Here is a 23,837-nt window from a genome sequence, read left to right as displayed (position 1 = left end):
ACGCTGAGCTGAGCCCATTTAGACGGTCCACGTTTCTTGGCTGTTGACTGCACCCTCCAAGCTGTGTGCTGGTTCTCCACACAAAAAGAAAGAAAGGTGCAGAGGTAATGGTCACACTTCGAACCCTTTCCCCGTGCACTAAACACTGAAGGCAAGATGTTCGCAGTTTCACTCCACTCAGATTCTTTATGCAACTTGTGCACCCCTGTAAAAGTGTGCCTGGTCACTGTGGAAGTCCCTGCTCTGGCCATCATCTTGAGGGCACATGCAAGTGTGTGCAATGTTACACGGGCTCTGAGACACCTGGTGGCAAAACAGCTCACTTTGCACTGCACAGGACCATCAAACAACTTGGCTGACAGCCATTGGAAAAATCACCTACTGACTGAGGTATCAATGCAATACCCCCTGGCATTTTGAGATGGATAAAGAAATAAAGATGTTCACTAGCCACACTCCAGGAGTGCATCATTTCATATTCAGAATACCAGCAGGTGTCAACAGATTTCAGCCCATGGAAGGAGAGCTCACCTTGGTCAGTGCTCGCAGTGCAGATTCACTTGCCTTTCTGACAGACTCCTGCATGAGTGAACAAAGACAGAGGGTAGTGGCTGAGGCCCCTAGCTTCCCCCAATTCCTCGATTCCACAACAAATGGCGCATTTTAGCATTTTTCGTGGAAATGTGTGTAAGCAGCCGCATTCTCTTTTATTTATAATAATGGGCTTGTGGGTATCAGTAGGAATGATGTAACGATATTGCAATTTGATTATTTTAGTCGCCTTAATTCTCTTGATACATAGAATCTGGTAACAAAGTTGTGCAAGCTGGCGGGTCAAGTGCTGCAGTTATAGCAGCAAAGCATCAACAAGCATCTATAAGATGAGCCATGATACTGGTGCCTGTTGAAAGCAATGTTACTATATTTGCGCAAATATAATGCAACTTTTTTCCTTGAATCAACTGCTTCAGAAAGTACCACACATTATATCCCCTTCAGGTGCTGTGTCCCAATATCTGAATGCGACCTAAACCTGGTCATATTTTCGTACACAAGGAAAATTTCCACCTTCAAATTCTGCGCCCTTACCATTTTGACCCTCCCTGTCAAGTTTGTGGCACCATGTCTTGCAGCTATAGTGAAATGTGTTTGTAAATAGCAAATAAGGATGGACATCACGTTTGTTGGCGGGACGAGTAAGTAGCTTTTATTTTTGCGTGCTCTCTATTCAAATGGTCCTGAACAATGCAATTTACCACTCTGAATGTGTTAACAGGTTAATGTAGAAACGGCACACCAATTTTCATTGTGACAGGCAAAGAAAACATGCTGCGGTGGACATTCAGAGTGGCACGTTCACAAACGTGGACATGGCACCTTAATGCCAAAAATATCAAACTGGCATTTTCCAGCCTCGATGCACTGTTTTTTAGAGCAAGTATGGCCCAAAACGGGATCACTGCTTACAGGTGTTGAAAACCATGCTTCTATAAGAAAAAAGTTGAACTCCAGTGCTGAAGCGTAGTTCATGAAAATGGCCGATGGAGTACCTCTAAAGAAGCGTGGCCAACCGAGCAATGCAGGCCCACAGATGGTCGCAAAGAACCCTCACAATGCTGTGCCACTGCCAGCAAACCCAGCAAGCTATGATCAAAGTCGGAGGGGTCTCAGGCCTCCTACCAATATTAAAAAGGGATCTCAGACCCCCCATGCTAGACTACCTGAATGTGAAGGAAGAAACCATTTTTTATGCTTCTTGTCAGTGGTGGTAGGAACACTTCTTCTCTGTCTTTCTGAAAATTTTACTGTGATTTTTTAGCAAGAATGATTAAAAATTATTGCAAAACTTTTACACTTCACTTCTGCTTGGTCTACTAATCACGACTTATGCAAAACAAAAAGATTTTTCCTCTTAGCAGACTCAATTGGCACCTGAAGGGGATAGCGATGTTTGACATACCTACAGCTAGCTAGCTTACCAACCAGGTTTGTGAGGCGTGAGAAAAGCCAACTTCTCAATGCCCATGCCCATCTAGGCAAAGCACACTTGAGGAAGCTTCCCACTCACACTTGATGACACGTGCTGCACTGCACACGACACAGAATCACTAAACGAAATCTGCAGTTGCCCATGCAAATGCTCGAGGTGGCATGCAGGTTCCATTTTGTACAGACATGAACGCTCATTTACACACCATTCAAGAGGCACAAGAAAAATATTTGCAGTCACATGCATGATTGCAGGACTGCATTGTGTGCTATAATTCATGCATAGAGCCACAAGGCTGCAGCCCAAGACTTCCCTACCCTTGGCTGTCTCCAACGTGCTGTGCCATCCCTTCCTTCCATCACTGCTGGCTACTGCTGGCATGCATTTAACACCATATGCAAGTGGCCCCTCCCTTGGCCAGATCAGCAGCCCCTGGCACAACCTTTGGACCACAGCTGCGTGGCAATGGAAGTGAGGCCCAGCTGATGGATGCGTCTCTACATGTGGCGGATGGTAGGATTTTGTGTTTTGACAGAGAACTGCAGGTGCAATGGATGTCAAGGCCCCCAAATGTTGGCACTACATGCATTTGTGCATCTAAAACAATTAGCATGCTCAGCCACAACCCTGACACAAGGTCATGCTGCAACTTGGCCCAGGTGCTGTTCCTTAGGCTCAGTTTCCCTGCATTTACTTCCCGCAATGATGTGCCATTATTCTGCTTTAGTAACCCTACTGTCAAGGTAGGATGTTTTCGTTGCAGCTTCACTAGCATCATGGTTGGTGTGACTGTTGTATGTCGACAGGAACAGGTTTTTGTCGGTATCAGGCACACACCAGGCGTGGACGGTCCGGTGCAGCTCAATTTCAAATTATTTTTCTCTTGAGCCGCTGAAACTATCTGGGACTTGTGGCTGCCATTCACACCCTCGTGCGTGCCATAAGCACTGTTATATGTAAACGCAGCTTACAAACATACAGTGCTTGTTCTTCACTCTGTCTTTTGCGCTGGTGGTGAATGAAGAGATGCCAACTCACCACTACAGAGTTAAATAGAGCTTAGTAATCATTACTTGAGCACTACACCATCTAATCAACCAATGCCTCATAAATACATAAATTCATGCTGAATGAATGCACAATCCTCCTTCTCCCACCTTTAGAATCCCATCCAATTTTGAGCTAATTCTGCAAGAACTGCATGCCTCATCACAGATGCTTACTGCTGTCACAAATTTCTGGGACTCCCTGGACCTTCATGAACTGCCATAGAAGACACAGCTAAATCAGCCTTTAGTGGAACATAAGCTCAGAATGAAATCAAAAGAAACACTGTCAGAGAGGAAAGCAGACGTGCAAAGCACTGGTCAGAGTCTGGGATGAAGACAGTGCCTCTACTTGGCATGTACTTGCTGCTGCGGCCGCAGGCTAATGGCATATGGTCTGCCAGCTGTGCCATCTGTCGAACACATGCCATGATCGGGCAAGCAGCATTGGTGTGTGTTGCCAGGCCGGGGCGATTGTGTTTCGATGGAGGCGAAATGCAGAAGGCGCCAGTGTGCTGTGCGATGTCAGTGCACGCTGAAGATCCCCCGGTGGCTGAAATTATTCTCGAGCCCTCCACTGTGGCACCTTGTTCTCAACTTAATACGGGTAGCACAGCGGTGTGGGGGACCTAGTCCTTGCTGCTGCGATCAACAACTGGCTCAGCAGCCCCGATACTGTGCATTTACTTCAGACACCATCAGAAGCAATGAGCAACACAAGCTTTGTTTCCCATAAGACTTGTCTGTAGGCATGTGCGAATATTCGGTCGAACACTAACCTATTCGATATTGAATATGATCCAAATGTTTGGTCGAAATCTCGATGTATTCATCGCAAGCGAATATTTGTGGAACCCTTGCTGCGTGTAATTTCAGTTCGGCGTACCTCCTCCGGGATGGCACGACCAAAGCCTCGACTCTGCGCAGTGGCTCTCTGCGGATCACGCTATGCTGAATCTCTCTAATTGGTGGAGGAGGTGTGGCTTTCTTACCTTCCTCCGTGGAACGAGCTTGAGCTGACTGCAGCAGCTCTTGGCATGAAAACGGCGCAACAAGAGCTAGAGCTAGCATGGCACACATGGAGTGCCAGACGCTGGACACTTGGTGCATACGCCACTGCTTAAGAACAACAGCTGCACAATGATGCAATTACCAGTGGTCCCACAGACAGGTCTCGCACCCCACAAATACATCGGCACTGCATGTAGGTCGACTCTCCCAATTTCCGATGGGCATTTTTGCTGAAGGTTGACACAGATTCAATGCATGCTTCTTTTTTTCATCTAATGGCATTGTGTGTTTGAAAAATACATGATTTTTAAAATGCCTATTGTGCCATTCAGCCCTTTTTGTGTACCAGCAGTATCCGAAATTATTTGAGGAAAACCGCTATTCGCTTCGAATCAAGAAACCACTATTCACACATGCCTACTCGTCCACCCTCGGGCATGCAAAGTCAATTCCAGAGCGGCATTATTCAACTCCCCGTGAAATGACACTTGCCTTGATGTCATCCCGGACCCGAAAGAGGTTATCCCAGAGGGGCGGCACGTAGTCCAGGACATCATCCAGATTGCGGCCACCCAACAGGTCTGACAGCGCAAGGCAGCTGCAAGGCCAGGACATAGGCCATTCCACAAGAGACCAACACACAATCACGGCCTCTTCCTGTGCTCTCCCCAACACAAAGCTAGGTGGGAGCAATTAAAATATTTACTCACCTACGATTGTTAAGCGAACTTTGAAAAGCCAAAATAGAAAGTGCTAAGTCACAAAGGCACAGCATGCCAGTCAGAACAAGTTCCGGCTGCACAGCAGACAAGAAGGGATCAGAGACACCTGGCCATCTAGGCTGCCAGCAGAGTACTGTCGCTCAGAACAACAGTACAGAGGCTAGAAAGATTTTTCCTAGTGCCACAAATATGCATGCAGAGCTGTGCATTCAAGACAATAGGAAGTCGGAAGCACTGACTGAGAGTTTTGTTAGATTTCAGAAAAGATTTCAATTCCCTTGATCATAACATTCTTATAGATAAGGTTGGGTTTATGGGGGTTTAGCATCCCCAAGCGACTCAAGCTATGAGGGACGCCATAGTGAAGGACTCCGGAAATTTCGACTACGTGGGGTTCTTTAATGTGCACTGACATCGCACAGTATATCGGCCTCTAGAATTTTGCCTCCATAAAAATTCGACTGTCACGGCTGGGATAGAACTCGCATCTTTCGGGTCAGCAGCCGAGTGCAATAATCACAGAGAAACCGCAGCGGCCTATTCTTATGAGTAAGCTCTAATCCCTGGCCTAGCTGGGAAATGTACTAGCTGAATATTGCATGTGCAAAAATTGTACATTGTTCTCTGCCAAATTTTTAATGTGTACGAAAATGATAGGTGCAACATCAAGAGAGAGGAAGAGGGCAGAGTGGGTGAGGGAACAAAAGCGGGTTAGTGACATCCTAGTCAAAATTCAAGAAGAAATGAGCTTGGGTAGAGCATGTAATGAGAAACCAAGATAACCAATGGCCATTAATGGTAACGGACTGAGTTCCAAGAGAAGGCTGTTGTACGTGAAAGAATACGTGCTCCACGTACGCGTTCTATATATCCGGTCACAAGGAAGAAAGATAATCCGGTAAAACTTAACTTGTTTAATTGGCCGAATGGCAAAAGAAAACTTTACAGCAGAGGTTGGAAACACGGCCTTTCCGTTCAGCGTCCCGCACAACCACTGTCCCGATGCCGGGCCGAGTCCTCCCTTTCCTCCTTTCCGGCGACAGGCAGACAAGCCGGCCGATGACCCCGCAGACCGCCGCCCGGTTCATCCGGGCGTCCGCCGTCTGGTCCGCCCGCGCGCACACACATACACGTGCACACACACACACACACACAGCACTCCCGCCGTCCTGGGTTCGTTGGCCGATAACATCGCGCACCGCACGGCGCCGTCTCAACTCTTTTGTCTCCGACACACTCCCCCCCAAATGATGGAAGTCACTTGTTAGCCGGAGAGTTCCAAAGGGTATATAAGTTGAATCGGCCGCCGAAGTCTTGCCCCCCCTGGCATTCGGACCTCAAAAGCTCTTGCCTTGTTGTCTCTTCCAGTGAAAGCCCTTTCAATCATTCCAAGCTTCCACATTTGGCGCGGCTGCAGAGCTTCTTGTAAGAGGACCACATCGCCAATGTCAACTTGTCTTCCACGTTGAACGCCTTTGGAATGTGTCAGCTGCAACTCCTTTAAGTATTCAGAGCACCAGCGCTTCCAGAACCCCTCCAACGCTTTATTACGAGTCGAGATCATATGTCGCAGGTGGTCATAGGTCAGAGCGGCGATTTCCTTTCGTTGTAGCGCTGGTAGAGAGGTCAGTCGTTTTCCGGTAAGAAACATAGCAGGGCAAAGGGGCTCCGGTTCATTTGGCTCTGTGTAAACGTGTGTAAGTGGGCGGGAATTCAGTACAGCTTCCACTTCGGTCAGCGTAGTTGTCATTTCCTCAAGTGTAAGGTAGCCTCTTCCGAGAATCTTCTTCAACGCTTGCTTCGTCAGTCCGACAAGACGCTCGTAGAAGCCACCCCACCAGGGTCCGCGTTCTACAATGAATTTCCACTGAACCCGAGCGCTTACAATGTACTCTTGCACCTGGCCACTTCGCATCGCATCCCAGAGACGTCCCAAATCCTTGTTCACTTTCTTGAATGTGAGAGCGTTATCACTGTAGATGGTGCTCAGAAGTCCTCGTCTGGCGGTGAATCTTCGAAATGCGAGAAGGAATGAGCTCGCTGACATATCGCTGACCAGTTCCAGATGGATAGCTCGAGTGACTGCGCAGGTGAACAGCGCTATATAGCACTTGGTTGGAGAGGTCCCCTTGACAACGAGTGGCCCGGCAAAATCAACACCGGTCACCTGAAAGGGTTGGGCCTCGGTTATGCGGTCTTTAGGTAGTGGAGCAGTCACTTGATTTGCTGGTTGAGCGTTGAACCGTTGGCATGTTACACATTCTTTTAGAGTCCTCTTCACCAGCTGCCTCGCTCCGATCACCCAATACCTTTCCCTGAGCTGCGTTAAGGTGCAACGTATCCCTCCGTGCAGCACTTTGCGGTGACAGTAAAGAGCAAGCAGCTTCGATAGGTGGCTCTGCTTAGGTATCACGACGGGATGCTTAGCGTCATAGTCCAGGTGACTACGTTGTAGCCGTCCATCAATTCTCAGGATTCCCTTGTCGTCCACCATAAGAGAAGCATTTCTGAGTGGAGAGTCGACGGGGAAAGCTTGCTGGTTATGAACGCTTTTTAGCTCTCTGTGAAAGCCTTCCCTCTGCTCGTTGCGGATCCAAAATATTTCAGCCTGATCGAGTTCTTCGGCGGTAAGAGCTCCGACTTCATCGTTGCGTCGTCTCATCCTTGAGACGAATCGAAGCACCCAAGCTGTGACTCTGATCAGTCTGATGAAGGAGCTGTAGCACTGAATGTCCATTAATGAAGGGGATTGCACTTGGGATGACATGGCCGGCAGCGCCTTCGTTGGCTGTTTTAGCTCCAGTTCCGCATCAGAGAACGCGTTCTGCACTAGTCCCTGTGGCCACTCGCCATCAGGTTTGCGGAGCCACTGGGGCCCTGTCCACCACACGTCGCTGGCCGCAAGGTGAGAAACGGAAACGCCGCGCGTCAGGAGGTCCACAGGATTCTCTTTTCCTGGGCAGTGCCTCCATTCATAGCCGCCGGTGACGCGCTGAATCTCGCATACACGGTTTCGCACAAACTGCTGCCAGCGTCCCGCATCTCCTCGTATCCAGTGGAGCGCTATCGCAGAGTCGGTCCACAAAATTACTCGAACAGGGTGCAGTTCGATCGTGCTTAGGATGTAGCTGCATAGTCGAGCAGCAAGCAAACATGCCATGAGTTCCAGCCTCGCTAGAGTGAGTTCTTTCAGGGGGGCCACTCTCGATTTGCTCATCACAACCGTTGAATTCAGGCCGTCCTCCGAGGCGATGGTAAGGTATGCGACCGCCCCATAAGCCACGGGACTGGCGTCTGCAAAGATGTGTAGATCCGTCTTTGTTGACTGCCCGTTTACGTCCGCCCCATAGTACCGCGGCACCTGTACTTCAGAGAGGTGTTTTAATTCACCGTGCCATGTAAGCCACCTTTCGGCTACATCACTTGGTAGGGGATCATCCCACTCCACGTTTCGTCGCCACAGATTCTGAAACAAGATCTTGGCCCGCACGATAAAGGGTGACAGCCATCCCAACGGGTCGTAAATCCGTGCCGTAGTTTGTAGCATGGACCGTTTGGTGTCTGGTTTACCAGTGTCGTCTGTGACGCAAGACGGAAAGGTCAGGCGATCTGTAATGGGGTCCCATGCCAGTCCTAATACCTTGAGTACACCGGACACAAATCCCAGAGGCTTGGTTTCGTTACAGTCTTGCCCAAATAGCTGGCGCAGCCTCTCGTTGTTCGACGACCACTTGTGCAGCTTCATCGAGGCGGCGTGGAAGATTGCATTGGCCTCGGTGTATAGCTTCACTGCCTCCTCTTCGTCATCTGCACCAGTTAGTAGGTCATCTACATAAAGGCCTTGTTGCAGCTGGCTCGCGGTGTGGGGAAAACCTTCCTCGCACGATTTCAGGTGGTGCTGAAGAGTAGCGGAGAGTAAGAATGGGCTCGCGGTGGTTCCAAACGGAACTCGCTTCATGCGCCACGTTTCAATGGGAGGCAACGGAGAACCGGGCTGAGGGGTCTCTCGGAACCAAAAAAATCGAAGGGCGTCTCTGTCTTGTTCTCGGATTCCAATTTGCAGAAAGGCCTGTTGGATGTCAGCGACAAGTGCAACTCGGTACTTGCGGAAATTAAGAAGGAGCCCCACGAGGTCCGCAGTTAGATTGGGTCCAGTCTCTAAGTTATCATTGAGACTCTTGGAATTCTTTCTGCGGGAGGAAGCATCAAATACGACCCTCAGTTTTCGGGAATCGCGAATGACCGCTTGATGAGGCATGTGATAAACGCAGTGGTTGCGGATGGTCTCGTCTTCTACCCGTTCTGCAATGTCGGAGACGCCATACTGCCTAATGGTCGAGTCATACTCTTGGAGCAGGTCAGGAGCCTTCCTGAGCCGGTTGGCCAGCTGACTGAGTCGCTTAGCGCAATTTCCTTGTTGTCCTCGAGTGAAATCTCGGATTTCCAGGGCAACGCAACTTCATAACGATTACCGTCTCGCTTGATGTTGTCCTCAAAAAACTCCAAGGCCTCACATGGTTTTTCGTTGTCTTCGCTCTCATTCACCCCAATTGATTCTAAGGTCCAAAATTTGGTCAGAATATCAGTTGTTTCTTTCTCAATCACTGAAGTTCGCATTGTCACGGTGTGGAGGCAGTTTGTCTGCTCGATATCGCTCTCAATAGGCCCTTGAACAGTCCACCCAATTGATGTTTTTACTGCCCTCAGTCGTTTTCCTAATTTGACACATCTGCCCGTCGTGAAGTCCCATAAATGATCAGACCCGATGAGCAGCTCAACCTTTTCTGCACCGCTGTCTGTTGAGAAGTCAGCTGCTTCGTACCCGAGGGATATCAACTTTTGCAGTACATTTCCCGGTGGCGAGGGTATCGGCTGGTCACAAATTACATCTGTTTCCAGCACTTCGAGCTCGCGCTCACATCCGCGCCTCGTCTTTAGCGTAACTCTGACTCTTCGGAACTCGCGTTCCTCTTGGTGGCCTCCGAACACACCGACAGTCAGCCTTTCATGCCCGAGAAGCGTGCATCCCATTTTCCGTGAGGTGTCAGAGGTGATGTAGGAGCGCTGACTTCCTCCGTCGAACAGGACTCGCACCTGCGCGTTGGAAGTTTCTCCACTACATAACGCAGTCGCGGTCTGTAACAAAACTGTTCTTTTGAGAGCGGAGCTGTCTCCCGTGGTCGTAGCTTCGAGGCTTATCTGTGCATTAGTCACTGTTCGGTTCGCTTCGGGTGGCCTGTTACTTGAGCACGTCGGGTCGCACATCGTGCTGGCATGCCTCTTGCGGCATTTGTTGCACTGCAGGTTTACGCGGCATGCTCGTGACCGATGTCCAGTTCTCGTGCACCTAAAGCAACGGCCGGACGACTGCAAAGGTCGTTTCTTCTCCTGTAGACCTTTTGAGGCGTCGCAGTTGTGCGTTTGGTGGTCGTTAGAGTCACAGAAGAAGCAGGTCAGCGGGCTCGAGCTCCGATGCAACATCGCTGCGGATCGGACGTGCTTGTCATGCGTTTTACGAAGCTGCTTGTGACTCTCTTTAGTGCCTTCTTTAGGTTGTCGACAGAGGTCCATGCCTTGCAGTGCAGCCAAGTTCTCTCTGCTTTCGACCTCTACTCTCAAAAAGGAGAGTAACTTAGAAAATGAAGAGATGGTACCTTCTCCAGTCTCGTCCGTAGTGTGCGATGAGGCATCGGAGACGGAGCCTTGTTGCTCGCTGGCGAGACGGTAGGTGTCGGCAACGCACCTTCGGTTGAAGTCTAGCAGAATGTCCTGTGGCATTGCTCGTTGTGCAATCGGAAGTAGCGTTGAACTGAAGGTGTCCAACTTCCGTCCGAGCGCTTCCAGTCCTCTGATGTGCGCCGCCAAGGTGTCGTAGAGACGGCGAAGACCACGGACATCATCTGAAGAACGCACCGGCTTCAAATCAATTAGACTCTTGAGGTGTTCTTGCGCAAGAAGTTCTTCGTTTCCAAACCGCTTCCTCAAGAGTTGGATAGCGTCGCTGTAACATCGTGACGTCGATGGAAGGCCCGCCAGCGCAGCAGCCGCATCGCCTGTCACCGATGCTCGCAGGTAGTGAAACCTGTCTGTGTCAGTCAAGTCTTCGTTTTTATCCACTACCTGCTCAAACACTTCCCAAAAGGCTTGCCAGTCAGAGCGCCGCCCGGTTAATTTGTTCAGTTCAATTTTCGGCAGCTTTACTCTCGTCTTCACCGACGTGGTCGTTATGGGGGCTGGCGTGGTCGTTTGGATGGCAGTGCCGCTGCCCGCCGAATTCACTTCAGCCTGAGTTGTTGACGAACCACTGTCGACTCGAAGTTGCAGTACAGCAAGGCACGCTGTAATACGGTCTTGATAATCGTACACTTGCTGATATTCGTTTTCAGCATCTTCTTCCGGTACTAATGGCTCAATTTCTTCGTTGACGTGCTCTAGCTGTTGCTGCAGCTTAATGAGTCGAGCGTGGAACGATACAGCTTCTGTAATCGTGAGGGACGCTTGTAGCTCCTCAGTTTCGTTGGTAAGCTTCGTAGTTTGCGAGCGTAATACTCTTCGTTTCTTTAAAAGGCGCTCCATTCTCTTCTACAGTTCGTTTAAGCCAATTAGTTTACCGGATTGATGACATGGATATTCGTCGTTGCCGAGACTTACGTGAAGTGGATGCGTTGATCGTGAGCGTTGGAGCGATGTAGCGATGATCTCACAAATCCACAGCAGAAGTCCCGGGTTTCGGCACCAAACTTGTTGTTTGTGAAAGAATACGTGCTCCACGTACGCGTTCTATATATCCGGTCACAAGGAAGAAAGATAATCCGGTAAAACTTAACTTGTTTAATTGGCCGAATGGCAAAAGAAAACTTTACAGCAGAGGTTGGAAACACGGCCTTTCCGTTCAGCGTCCCGCACAACCACTGCCCCGATGCCGGGCCGAGTCCTCCCTTTCCTCCTTTCCGGCGACAGGCAGACGAGCCGGCCGATGACCCCGCAGACCGCCGCCCGGTTCATCCGGGCGCCCGCCGTCTGGTCCGCCCGCGTGCACACACATACACGTGCACACACACACACACAGCACTCCCGCCGTCCTGGGTTCGTTGGCCGATAACATCGCGCACCGCACGGCGCCGTCTTAACTCTTTTGTCTCCGATAAAGGCAAGCCTAGCAGGGGGCGGCAGAAAATTAGCTGGGCAGGTGGGCAGGTGAGATAAAGAAATTTGCGGGGATAAGGCAGCTGCAACTGGCAAAGGACAGGGTTAATTGGAGAGATATGGCAGAGGACTTTTTCCTGCAAGGGGTGTAGTAAGGCTGATGATGATGATGCTCAGAACTCCCATGTTGGAAAAGTGTCCATCGGGGGTGTTTTCTGAAGCCTACACCCACCACAGTTGGCATGCCATGGGAAGAACCCAGAGGGTGGCTACCGTGGGTGGAAGAGGTTCTGACGTGAGCGGAGGAACGTGCAGCCTGAGGGTGGAAGGTGAGGAAGTGAGCTGGGAAGAGGACAGGAGATCGAGCAGCACACGTGTACTGGATGCTACTCGCCTGTTGAGGTGCCTGTGTGCGAGCTTCTCTTGACAGTTTAACGGCACCGTGTGGTGCCTTCAGAGAGCATGTCAACGACAGACAGGGGATCCTGCTCTTGAGGGGAAAACAAGTAGAAGCATGCAAGTAAAGCGAGAGGATGATCCCCCCTCCCCCAGATGCCCTGTATGCACATATGAAGATTGATGTACAACCAGGGTCAGTGTGGCATGAAGGGGCACGTGGTTAACGCTGCAGCTGAAACAGATGAAATGCTGAATGCTTTGCCCAGGAATGTGGATCAAGACCAATCGATTGGCATGCACATCGAGCACCGACTTCTCCCTTCCAAAACCAAGTGAGCAAAGAAGTCAAGTACATATGTGTCCAAGGAGAAAAAAACAAGTAGAAGTGTGCAAGTGCAAAGAAGTAAAAAGAAGAAGTGCAATAAAGATGAGTTGTTTCATGCAAAGGGAAAGGAAAATCTAAAGCTGTGCACTTTCATCAGATCAGCGCTTCGATCCCCTGACAATTTTATTTCTTTCTCGCAGATAAAAGCTCTTGCGATTGTCTTGCGTGCACAGAATGCTTAAAACATCCGGTGATGGCTCTCCATCTACTTGAGCGGCTGTCAGTGGAAGTGCATGCAGAGCAGGTGAAGTTGCAGCACGAGCACCTCTGGACTGTTCTGGCTTGTTATGACATACATATTTATGACATACATATTTATGACATACATACATATATGTCATATACATATATTTATGACATATATAGTTATGACATACATACATTTGTTGTTTCATATTTCATTCATTTTGTACTTGCTGTGTCATGCCTTGTTGTATTGCTTTTTTTTTTTCTGGCCTATTCTTCTGTTATGTATCCTCATCCCCCCTGCAATAATGCCTTCGGGCGCTGCAGGTATTTCCAATAAATAAATATGAATTGGCAAATGGCGGACTGTAAAAGGTGTCTACTTGATGGTGTTGACTACCTGCTGTGAAATCCCCGAACACCTCTTATGCTCTCTGGTTTCGGTGACTGTTGGCTTCCGTCAGGTATGTCATAACGAGCCACAGTTTGCGGGGTCCTATCTACTGCACCTGTGCTGTAGTGGCACAAAAGTGAGGTCTTTTCGATTTCTGCACTTTGCCGCAGCACTCTGCGCAGCACTGTGCACACAGCATGCCACGAATCTGAGAAGCGAGGAGCAAGCGCTGGTTTGCATTGCTGCGCACAGAGGGCACCACAGATCCGGATTTGGTGCTTGGCCAGCCAGGCGGTGCAGCGCCCCTCACCCCTTTCCTTCGGCCCTTCCTTGCACTCTTTTGTTTTTCTACTTCAGCGCTGCTCTTAAAATTTAACAAGATACTGCATAGATCATGCACCTGGCAAAAATAAACAGTAAAAAAGCAAAAGCTACTATATTTATAGCTAGCAATAAAAGAATGCAACTGACTGATGGCCTGAACTTGATATGTGAGCAGATAGAAATCCTCAATAAACTACTCACAGTCTACTTCGATCATGTTAATTTTTTTCAACCAAGAACTTTCAGCAGTAGCCGTCATTGTGTCAAGATGCAGGGAATTCCTCTTATTGAAGACAAAGATAGGAATGCAATTCATGCTTTTCATTTCTCAGATAACATACTGTAATCTAGTCTGGGCATTCGCATCTTACAGAACAAAATTGTTTACCACACCAGTGCACACCATCATAAATAAATCCAACCAGCCCTGTGCAGTCCCCTCTCCCAGAGAAAAAGCTAACCGCTAGTTAAAGCCTGTGTAACATGACATTTAAGCACAGCTATTTGCTGTGCTGAATGTGCCGTTTACTGTGGCATAGTGATATCCTCTATGTGCAGAGGCACACACAGCGCTAACAACAGTTTGCACAGCTGCGCATGGAGGACACTAGAAATCTGTGGCACGGTGAGTAGTGCACACCCCTTTGCTTCTTGTTTCCACTTTGTTCCAACCCTCCAACCTCTAAATTAATTCCCAAAAAACGTATCAAAATCTACAAATTAAGCTCAAAGTTTTTGACAAAAATGACTGTTGCCAGCCTGAAAACGCGCTAAAGGCGTGAAACGCTTTTCAAGGACAACTACCGCCCTCTAGTGTAGAAAAATGCAACCAACCGTAACTTGTTTATGGAAGTGGTAGTAGCGCATTGGGCCAGGCAAGAAAGACTCGTCATTTTAGAAAACACCAGATTTGGTATCTATAAGGTTTTTTTAATTATGTTCAAAAAATGTTCCCCCAAAACCGCCTAGAAATTACTTTTAAAAATGTTTTTGTGACTGCAGGCAGCTAAAAACTGGCTGCAATCTCCATGAAAATGCCAGTTTTCTCAAAGTTGTTTTTTGACCCGTCTGTCTTGCTTGCAGAAAGCATAGCATGACAATGTCATCCCGGATTTTCATGTGGTTTGTTTCACCGTGTTCTTTGATGAATTCATTATGCAGTGACATTCCTATATTTCTGAATTACTCTCTCATTCGTTCACTCTGTCACTAATTTGACATGGCGATAAAGAGTGCATTACTATGTAAGCATGGATATAACATTCTGCGCAAAAATATCTGGCTGCTAAATATATTTGGAGAATGTCACTACCTCAATCGTTCATTTGGGTAAAACTTATGAGTGACTGCACGCTCCTAACATGTTTTGTTGTTATGCCAGGCTTAATGGAAGTTTGGTATAGCAATGAAGAATATGAAAACTTAGTGTGTCAAAACTACCTTAGCTATCTTAGTGGAATTTTTTATTTAGGCATTCAGTGCACTGCCCGATAAGCACGCTAAATTTCATTCCTCTACATCAAAAAATTAAAAATTTCATCTCCGAACCCTGCAGAACCCTTAAGCCAATGCAGAAGAACTGGGAAGTTGTGCCCTTTGCAGCTGTCACTGTAAAAATGCCACACAGCTGCAGTACAGGACTGACCTGGACTCACGCACACGCCACTCGTTGCTAGTCAGGTGCTGCAAGACGTCTACCACAATCTCCTTGAAGTACCGGTCCACCTGCATGAGAATGTGATGCACTACTGTTGGGCCACAAAAGCTGCACAACTGTGTGCTTAACACTCCATCATATGCGCAACCTGAGTACTGTCACTGCTTCCTCAACAGTGCAAACTGTATGGCAGCTGAGGCTATGAGGTGTGAAAACTAATGTTTTGCAGTCCCTCACTCGCCCAAACCGCAAATCGTGTGGAACAAAGATGAAACAGTTCAAAACCTGATGCTGTCGAGGCTGGCTTGACCCACTTGCAGCCCTGAGGATTTGAAAGGTTCATTTTAGAGGATCTCGTACACACACACCACAATCTAATGTTTCAACATTACAGAACACAGCTAAATGTTTAGAAACGGCAGTGGTTGCCAAGTGGCTTGAGCATCCACCTCATATAGGAGGTGCTGGGTTCAATCCCCAGTGCTTCCGGATACCAACTGGTTTCCCAATGGGCACAACCTTTCCCCTGGCCAAATTCTTGGCTTTTCAGGGGTGAAGTGCTTGGAAAAGGATCTTTCTTTAGCAAGCCCCTCTGTTCTTACTGAACCCTAGAAAAAGAGTTCGGAATGCACACATGACAGCCACAGTGGAGTGAGGGACTGTGAGACAAGAAGGCTGCTGTCACAAAGTAAAACAGAGTGACGCCTCCACCTCCCCTGAGCTTTAGCTCTACTGCCACGAGAAGGAAAACCTGCACACTCTGTCTCAATACAAAGCATGCTGCCACGCACGACAGCATGCATGCAGCATCCTACAGGGCTCAATTTTCTACAACATCATGTACACGCATAAAATGAATCACTCTTAAAAACTGCATACCCTAACACAAATGTGTGACCACATCACTGATGATGTAAGGCTATGTGTGTGAGTGAAGCTGCTTGTACCACTCAGTCCATGCTACATGCACCCATGTGTCAGCGTGCATGTGCATGCACCACCTGTTGCAAGAACTTCCACTTGGGCCCAGGATCCCTTGACAAGTGCATGCGTGGCGAGGCCGTGTGATCCTGAGACTCCTAGCGCTTCTGTTAACAACAATGACAACAATCTTTATTTGCACATCAGCAAGCATTGTCCTGAGAAGCGTCGAGAAGGAATTCCACTACCCCACAAGAGCTACAATAAACTAAATAATGTGGCTATTTCACTGTGCGTGCAACCACACTCCAGCCACGGGCACACTAGGGGCTATCAGCTGGGACAGAGGAAAACCTACCGTGCGGATAGGGTCCTTGACGAGGGCAGCCCAGATTGAGCCGAAGGAGGCCCTGACGCCTGTGTTAGGGTCGTACCGGTACCGGTATAGCTTGGGCACAATGGCGCCCAAGTGCTCCTTCAGCTGCTCCCCAGCCTTCTCCGCTATGCTGCCAAAGCCAAACGCTGCTCCCTGCGCACCACCACAAGGAAGGGAGAAGCAGCCTTGCAGTGTGAAAACCAAGCAAACAAACCTGCAGCAGAGTATTCCTGTGCAACTTCACTATAACACGGGGAGAAAACAATCTGGAGACAGGCTGCTTTCTATTTTCTATAGCGATGCCTAGCTTGAAAAGGTGAAAATTAAGTAAAGCAGGTGTGCGGGCGTTGTTGACACAAGTGGAGGTGACTGGTCGCGAAGCTTGTCATCGGTCCATAGCAGGCAGGGCTGGGAACGATACTTGCAAAAAAGTATCTTCAGTACCCAGCATTCTCAAAAACTGTATTTTTGATACCACCACAAGATAGAGAAACGAAACTGATTTGTGATATAGCACTCGATACTGTACTGTCGATACTTTGCTACTCCACTGATATCGCCAATATTAATGAAGCTGATAATATGATTTGCGAAGTTAAGGAATTTCTTTTTAGATTCTGGAAGCTTTAGTGTATTTGATATAGTGCACTCTATTTGAAATGGTTCAAATCAATCCGGATGCACAAACTTCTTAAATTTCTTTAAATTCTACTGTCACTGCAGCTGCTTTCACTAAAACTTTACCCCTGGAATGAAGCCGCGGTGACATTGAAACAATCACTTCCATGAGCAGCCTAGCAAAATCTTTCTTTAAAGCTAATGTTCTTCATGCAAACCAGTCTCTGAGCACTTGACTACACATGAATAAACTTGAAACTGTTTCTGATGTTCCGCTCGTTACTGCAGTATTTACCGGCTGTCTTTGCCCTGTGCTAATAGATGCAAGCTCTGTGCGCTTCGGAAAGCCGAACAGTTATTTCCCCAACACTACATTTAAAAGACGCTTGAAGCTAAACAACCTTCGTTAAAGGCTAGAAAGAAGACAACAAAGCAAAAAAGTGCTAAAAGTTTTTATTAGGCAAAACATATTTTGTTATAACCTCTGTTGTTTAGATGCTTTTTCACTTAATGGCAGTTAAGTAAAAACACTTCCTCAAACCGTCAGTCTGAAAAAGCCTCCTGATGTGATTGTGCTTTAAGCGAATCAAATAAAGACAGCCTCTGTATACAGGAGCACACAAGCATGTTGCCGTGCTGTATTTTGTGAAGATTCCTTTTAATGTGACAGCGTTAAGGGTCCCGTTTGACGAAGAAACCTCAGCAGTTGGCATTAGCGTGTCGAGAAAATAGGGATTCGTCAAGGGGGTCATGAGGTCACAAGGACATGACCTTGGGTGGGAAATTAAAACAGCCCACAATGATCACACAATACGACAATGATGACGTCACTACAGAAATCCTTATTAGTCTTCACGGTCATGATGTTATTTCATCACCTATACGTAGTGCCTCTGAAAAAAAAAACCAATTGCACTGAAAAGAAAAATGGTCGAGACAGAACTCCTATCGCTGCCCCTTGAGTCATGAGCCGGGCGCGCTACCTCTCGACCACTGAAGAACTTTTTTTTTTTCATTATTGCCTTCAAAGACATTGGAACACAATGCGATACCAGTCAGGTGGTTATGTGCAAAACTGCACAACTCTTAGCTGGCAGTGAACATTCCAACTTTTTCAGTTGAGTTATATTTTGAAACAGCAATACAATTTCATCATTGTAGACTCCGTGATTCATGACATTATGAATCTTTAAAAGTTCGTTCGACTTGGTTAAAAGAAAATATTGTGAGAAAAAAATAAAATAAATAATGAAATGAAATAAAGAACAGAGAGGATCCCACACCGCTGAAGGAACCCATTGACACTCTCGTGTCATACCCTTAAGGTGGAGCTGGTGTGCCCCCTGATTTTTTATTAACAGATAGGAGTGAAGCTTTAAGAACCCTAGTGTTTTGTTAGCCAAAGACATTAGGTTAGCAATATGCAGATGCCAGGATAGGTATGAGAAATGGTCACTCCTAAGTATTTATATATGACTGGATGAGGTCAACTGGGGAGTTAGAAATGAGGTCAACTGGGGAGTTAGAAATTGTGTATTGGAAAACAAAAGGTGTGACAATGAAAAGACACATGCTTACATTTGTTAGGGTTTAGTGTTTAGAGACCATGGAAAGAAAAATGATAGGTGTAACATTAAGAGACCGGAAGCGGGCAGATTGGGTGAGGGAACAAACGCGAGTTAACATCCTAATTGAAATAAAGAGGAAGAAATGGGCGTGGGCAGGCCATGTAATGCGAAGGCAAGATAACCGCTGGTCCTTAAGGGTAACGGAGTGGATTCCAAGAGAAGGCAAGCGTAGCAGGAGGCGGCAGAAGGTTAGGTGGGTGGATGAGATGAAGTTTGCAGGCATAGGGTGGGCGCAGCTGGCAAAAGACAGGGTTAATTAGAGAGACATGGGAGAGGCCTTTGCCCTGCAGTGGTTGTAGTCAGGCTGATGATGACGAGTGTTATCAGCCGCTGCAAACACCAATCTTGCACGTGGTTCAGGTCTGCCTGTAGAGATTCTTGATCAGAAGGGTTAGTTACTGAGCGGTAAATGATGCAATCATCTGTGAAGAGGTGGATATAGAAGGATACGTGCTGGGGGAGGTCATTAATGTAAATGAGGAATAACAAGGGACCCAGGACAGAGCCCTGTGGGATGCCGGAGATGACTGGAAGTGGAACAAAGGACTGGTTATTAATGAAGACTGACTGAGAGCAGTGCATGAGGAATTCGGTAATTCACGCGATGATGTATGGACGCAGGTTCGACTGTGTGAGTTTAAGAAGCAAGTGATGATGAAGTACTTTGTCGAATGCCTTTGCGTAATCTAGGAAAATCGCATCAGTTTGCAGGTTAATGTCAAGGTTGGTATGGATGTCATGAATAAATATGGCTAGTTGAGTTTTGCACGAAAAGTTTTTGCATAATCCATGCAGCAATGAAAGGAAGAAGTTATTGGAATCTGAAAATTGCATGACTTGGAAGTAAATGACACGTTCCATGAGTTTGTAGGGAACACTTGTTAATGAAATCGGGCGATAATTAAGAGGTGGGTCAGCAGTGCCTGTTTTGTGGGCTACACGCCTCTCAATAAACAAGGAGACGAACAGTAATAGTTAAAAAGTTGACCAGTCAATATTAGTTAACCAGCCTACTAGTTAGCACGTGTTATCTGCATTCTGATGCACTACACCACTGACAATGCTATCCCGAAAAAAGCGGTCCCACCTGGCACAGCAAATGTGACTGGGTGCAAACCTTTTTGGAGTTCCACAGGGCATGGTGGTTGGCCAGGTGCATGAACTTGTACATCAGGTCCGGCTGGTGCAGGTCTGTAGCCAGGGAGCAGAGCTCCCGGTACGTGCTCAGGCTCCCCCTGCACAAGGCACATGCACTGCCGCCTCAGGCCATGCAGTCGTGATGATTCTCACCCCTCTCTCTCAGTGCCCCAACTACTGGGCACTTGTGATTTTCGACTGCATAGCACTCAGTGCATTTTAGTGCACTCGAACTGAAATCCTCGCTATCAGATTTCACTAGTGTTTGTTCGAAGGTGGCCCACCACCTGCCCACCGAGTTGTGTGCAACCTGGCAGCCAGCCTTATGGCCAACTATGGGAAACACTTTATGGCATAACACTCCATGGCTGTGAGTGGGTTTTGAACGCACAGCAATGTGAACAGATCAGCTTCGTTGGCCACTGCTTGAGACCTCTATGTCATTGCCGCAGCTGAACATTCCGCATGTTTAACTGGCAGTCTCTAACATTATGCTCTGGATGTCACGATTAACACCTGCTTTCGCACGTGACTTTTCATGCATTGTCCTCGCCTCATTTATGTAACTTTTGTTTGTTTCTTTGCTTGTCTGTGTTAGCCCACTCCCCTTTTCATGACCACGACACTTGACGATACAATAAGTAAATATAACGTGAGTGTGTGGCATGAAAAATGCGGTGAGAGAGGGGTAGAAAGGGGGAGAGGAAAAATCCTTGACCTCACTCCATTCTGGCTCATTAGCGTAGTGCCTGGTGTGTCACAATGGCACTGATGCAGCACAAACAGGAAATGTCGCTGTGAAACATCCCAGTAGCTTGCCAGCAGCCCAGTGGGCAGAGCCACGGGGCAGCCAGGCGTGTGCAGATGCCCAGTGTTGTTTTTGACTCAAAAGCTTGTGCCAGACAGCGTGTACTCTTGTGCCGGAACCAGTGCAGCTAAACCAAGCAGACAATTTGTTTCCTGTCAGCATGGCCACTTCAAGGACATAACCTGGCAAAGGCATGCCCTCATTCACACTCAGGCACCACCACTAAGTCTGCAGCATTCCTTGTACAAGAGGACAAGAGGAGGTGGCCACAACTCACCCAGTGGACGTGCTGCCAAGCGTGCCTTCGTCAAACAGCTGGGTGTCCTCAGTCACCGCCACGGTGGATCTGGGCAAACGCAACCACTAGTGAATCCAAATGCAGCTTGGGCAGTTTGCTCACTCCCACCTCTACAAATTGCCTTGCCCTTCCACACAGCCACACTCAAACGACAGAATCCTCCCATGCACTATTCACAATCGGAGGCAATCAATGCCTTCCTCGTGGGGCAAACTCTTGTAGGTGATGCCCACCTGCCTATTAGAACCAAGCCCCACTTGTTCCATCAGGACCTTCAGTTCCTTAGCATCCGCCTGTAGCCCCGCTGCTGTGCACCATGCCTTTTCACCACTCCCAGGACTCACCATTTTATACTATGCACGCTGCAACTGCCTGGACACCAATACCTTTGTGCCACAAGCGCACCAGAAATGCCAGTACTATATGCTTCATGCCTTAAGTTCGTTAAAGCCATCATTTTTGGAGTTGTTGCTACACATCCAGATTTAATGTCATTATATGTATGTCGCGATGATGATAATCCCTGCAAGTTAGTGAAAAATTTAACTTGATTATAAGCAGACCTAATGAGCACTAAATCTCGGCAAACTTGTCCAAATCTAATGTAAAAATTACTTAGCACATAATTCCCCTATAAAACATCCCTTTAAAACTCATTTGTCAGAGGGTGCCAGCACAGAAGACAAGGGCATCTGTCAGAAGCGCTGGTCAAAATGGTGCCGTTTGCACTGAAAATGCTCTAGAAATGTCTCAACTGTAAATTATCAATAAACCATTTGCTACTCGATAGGAAGCTGTTACCAACAAATATGAATGCTTTTCTGCATGTGGAATGGGGTTGAGAGGATGCATTCCTCGGGAAAATATGTTGTGGCGAGCTCAACAAGCTGTGAGCGACGGTAAGGCTAATACCATTAAATTTTTGCATGTGGCACCATGTGAATTTCATTGAAATTCAAGGGGAGATGCGGGTCTTGAAATGGTAAAAAAAAAAATTTGCCAAAATTTAGATTTTACAAAAATAGCATATTTCGGTGAAATACACCTTAAAGTACCTATCTACAAAGTTTCAAGATTTAATTCGACATCCAACTATTAAAAAATCAATATATTTCACGCCTCCAAAGCACAGAAGTGTCATTGCAGAATGCAACAGAATTTCGCACCCGTCGCTTTCCACAACCGCATCACCAATGGCCGCCACTTTGGTTTTGAGCTGGCGCTCTCCGCTATATACTGCTATTACTCACTATTGTGAAATCTTTTCAGAACATCCGCATTCCGCCATTTTCTGAGGCCTATACAATGACCTTCGAATGGCTGGCGCATGCAGTTCAGATGAGATTTTCTCAGTTTTATGTTTTTTGCAACATGAGTAGTTTTACCGAAGTTTTAATTGTTTTTAGCGCGCAATTTCAATTAAACTTATACCATTGAATTCAGAAAGAACTGAACAATGCAGCTAGACTATATTTTTATGGTTGAGTAGGACATATTAAATTTTGTGAATCATAATGTCACCTAAATATATTTCATAATTATGGCGCTTAGATATAACTGAACATTTTTATATGATGATGTATCTCAACCACAATATAAATAACATAGCTCCAGATGGCAGGCCTTTGGCTATAGCTTCATTTAAATCGCAACCAAAAAAATACAGAGTGAAAGTGTCTTAATGGCCTGTAAGAAATTGACTAATTAGGCTTCAGTCATTTTCCCATAATATCCCCTTCAAGCGTTTTGTCCACATATTGCGACTTGACCTAAGCATGCTCACATTTTCATATACCAGGCGAATTTCCACCTTTGAATTCAGCGCATAGACCCTCCCTTTCAAGCTTGTGGCACCATCTCTTGCAGCTACAACGAAATGAGTTAGTAAAAAACAAGTAAAGATGGACATCACCACATTTACGGGCGGGACGAGTAAATAGCTTTTACTTTTGCAGGCTCTATTTTCAAATGGTCCTGAATTCGTAAAATTCACTGAACAATCGAGACAGTGATGACGTCACAAGGTCATGCAACATAACCAAGCAATGATTGATAGACGGAGTGATGTCATGAGTGAGTGTGACATCATTAGACCACATGACAGGACTGAGTTGGCAGGTTCGCTAGCAGATGACATGGCCGAGCGCTGATTGGTCACCAGGGTGTGTGACAGCATGAGACCACGTGACATGGCCGAGTGCGGAAGCAGGCTCGACGGCAGTTGGCAGCTATGCTTGGCTGTCCGAAGACATGCCCAGACAGCTCTGCGTGTCACGTTAGAATGGAGCCAGAATCGTCACCATGTGTGTCTACCAAAGAGGAAAAGTGGAAAGGGCGACCACAGAAGTATGTCATTGAAGATGGAGTATTGCCAGCTTCACAGGCATGTGGTCAGCAGCAATGATGGAGGAGAAGAAGAAGGCCGAGCCATCTTCAGACTAATGCTATTGCATTCTCAACACATAATGTCATTAAGTATCCTCGCACCTGCAAATAGCCACTATGCCAGCTTGCTGTGATACAACATGGTCTTAGCAAAAGTATGGCCAGCATACTTATATTTCAACTTCACTGAAAAGCTCGCTATGTAAAAAAATCACCTAATGATTATACCCTGATGCAGAGAAAGTTTGTTCTCCTCCGAGCGCGCTTTTCGGGAAAGTTTTCTGTAAGAATAACACTGCCTCTTTCGTGCGTGCCTGTTTCTTCTTTAGGTTTTTTTCTTTCTGTAGGTTCATCTTCAATGCCTGTTTGCCCCCCCCCCCTTCACTGATGATACATTTTGATACCT

General features: G+C 47.2%; 1 protein-coding gene across 1 annotated transcript in view; it reads right to left on the bottom strand.

Annotated features, from left to right (window-relative positions):
* Positions 1-23,837, bottom strand: part of LOC144124506 (proteasome adapter and scaffold protein ECM29) — a 409,805-nt gene that overhangs the window by 174,947 nt on the left and 211,021 nt on the right. The window contains 6 exon segments of the mRNA XM_077657223.1: positions 532-579; positions 4,540-4,645; positions 15,249-15,328; positions 16,540-16,710; positions 19,921-20,038; positions 21,026-21,094. Of these exon segments, the coding sequence (XP_077513349.1) occupies positions 532-579; positions 4,540-4,645; positions 15,249-15,328; positions 16,540-16,710; positions 19,921-20,038; positions 21,026-21,094 (592 nt within the window).

Source organism: Amblyomma americanum, chromosome 3 (genome assembly GCF_052857255.1).
Source record: "Amblyomma americanum isolate KBUSLIRL-KWMA chromosome 3, ASM5285725v1, whole genome shotgun sequence".
NCBI classification, from domain to species: Eukaryota; Metazoa; Arthropoda; class Arachnida; order Ixodida; family Ixodidae; genus Amblyomma; species Amblyomma americanum.
Note: the sequence above shows the minus strand (reverse complement) of the source record. Positions and strands in the feature narration are given on the sequence as shown.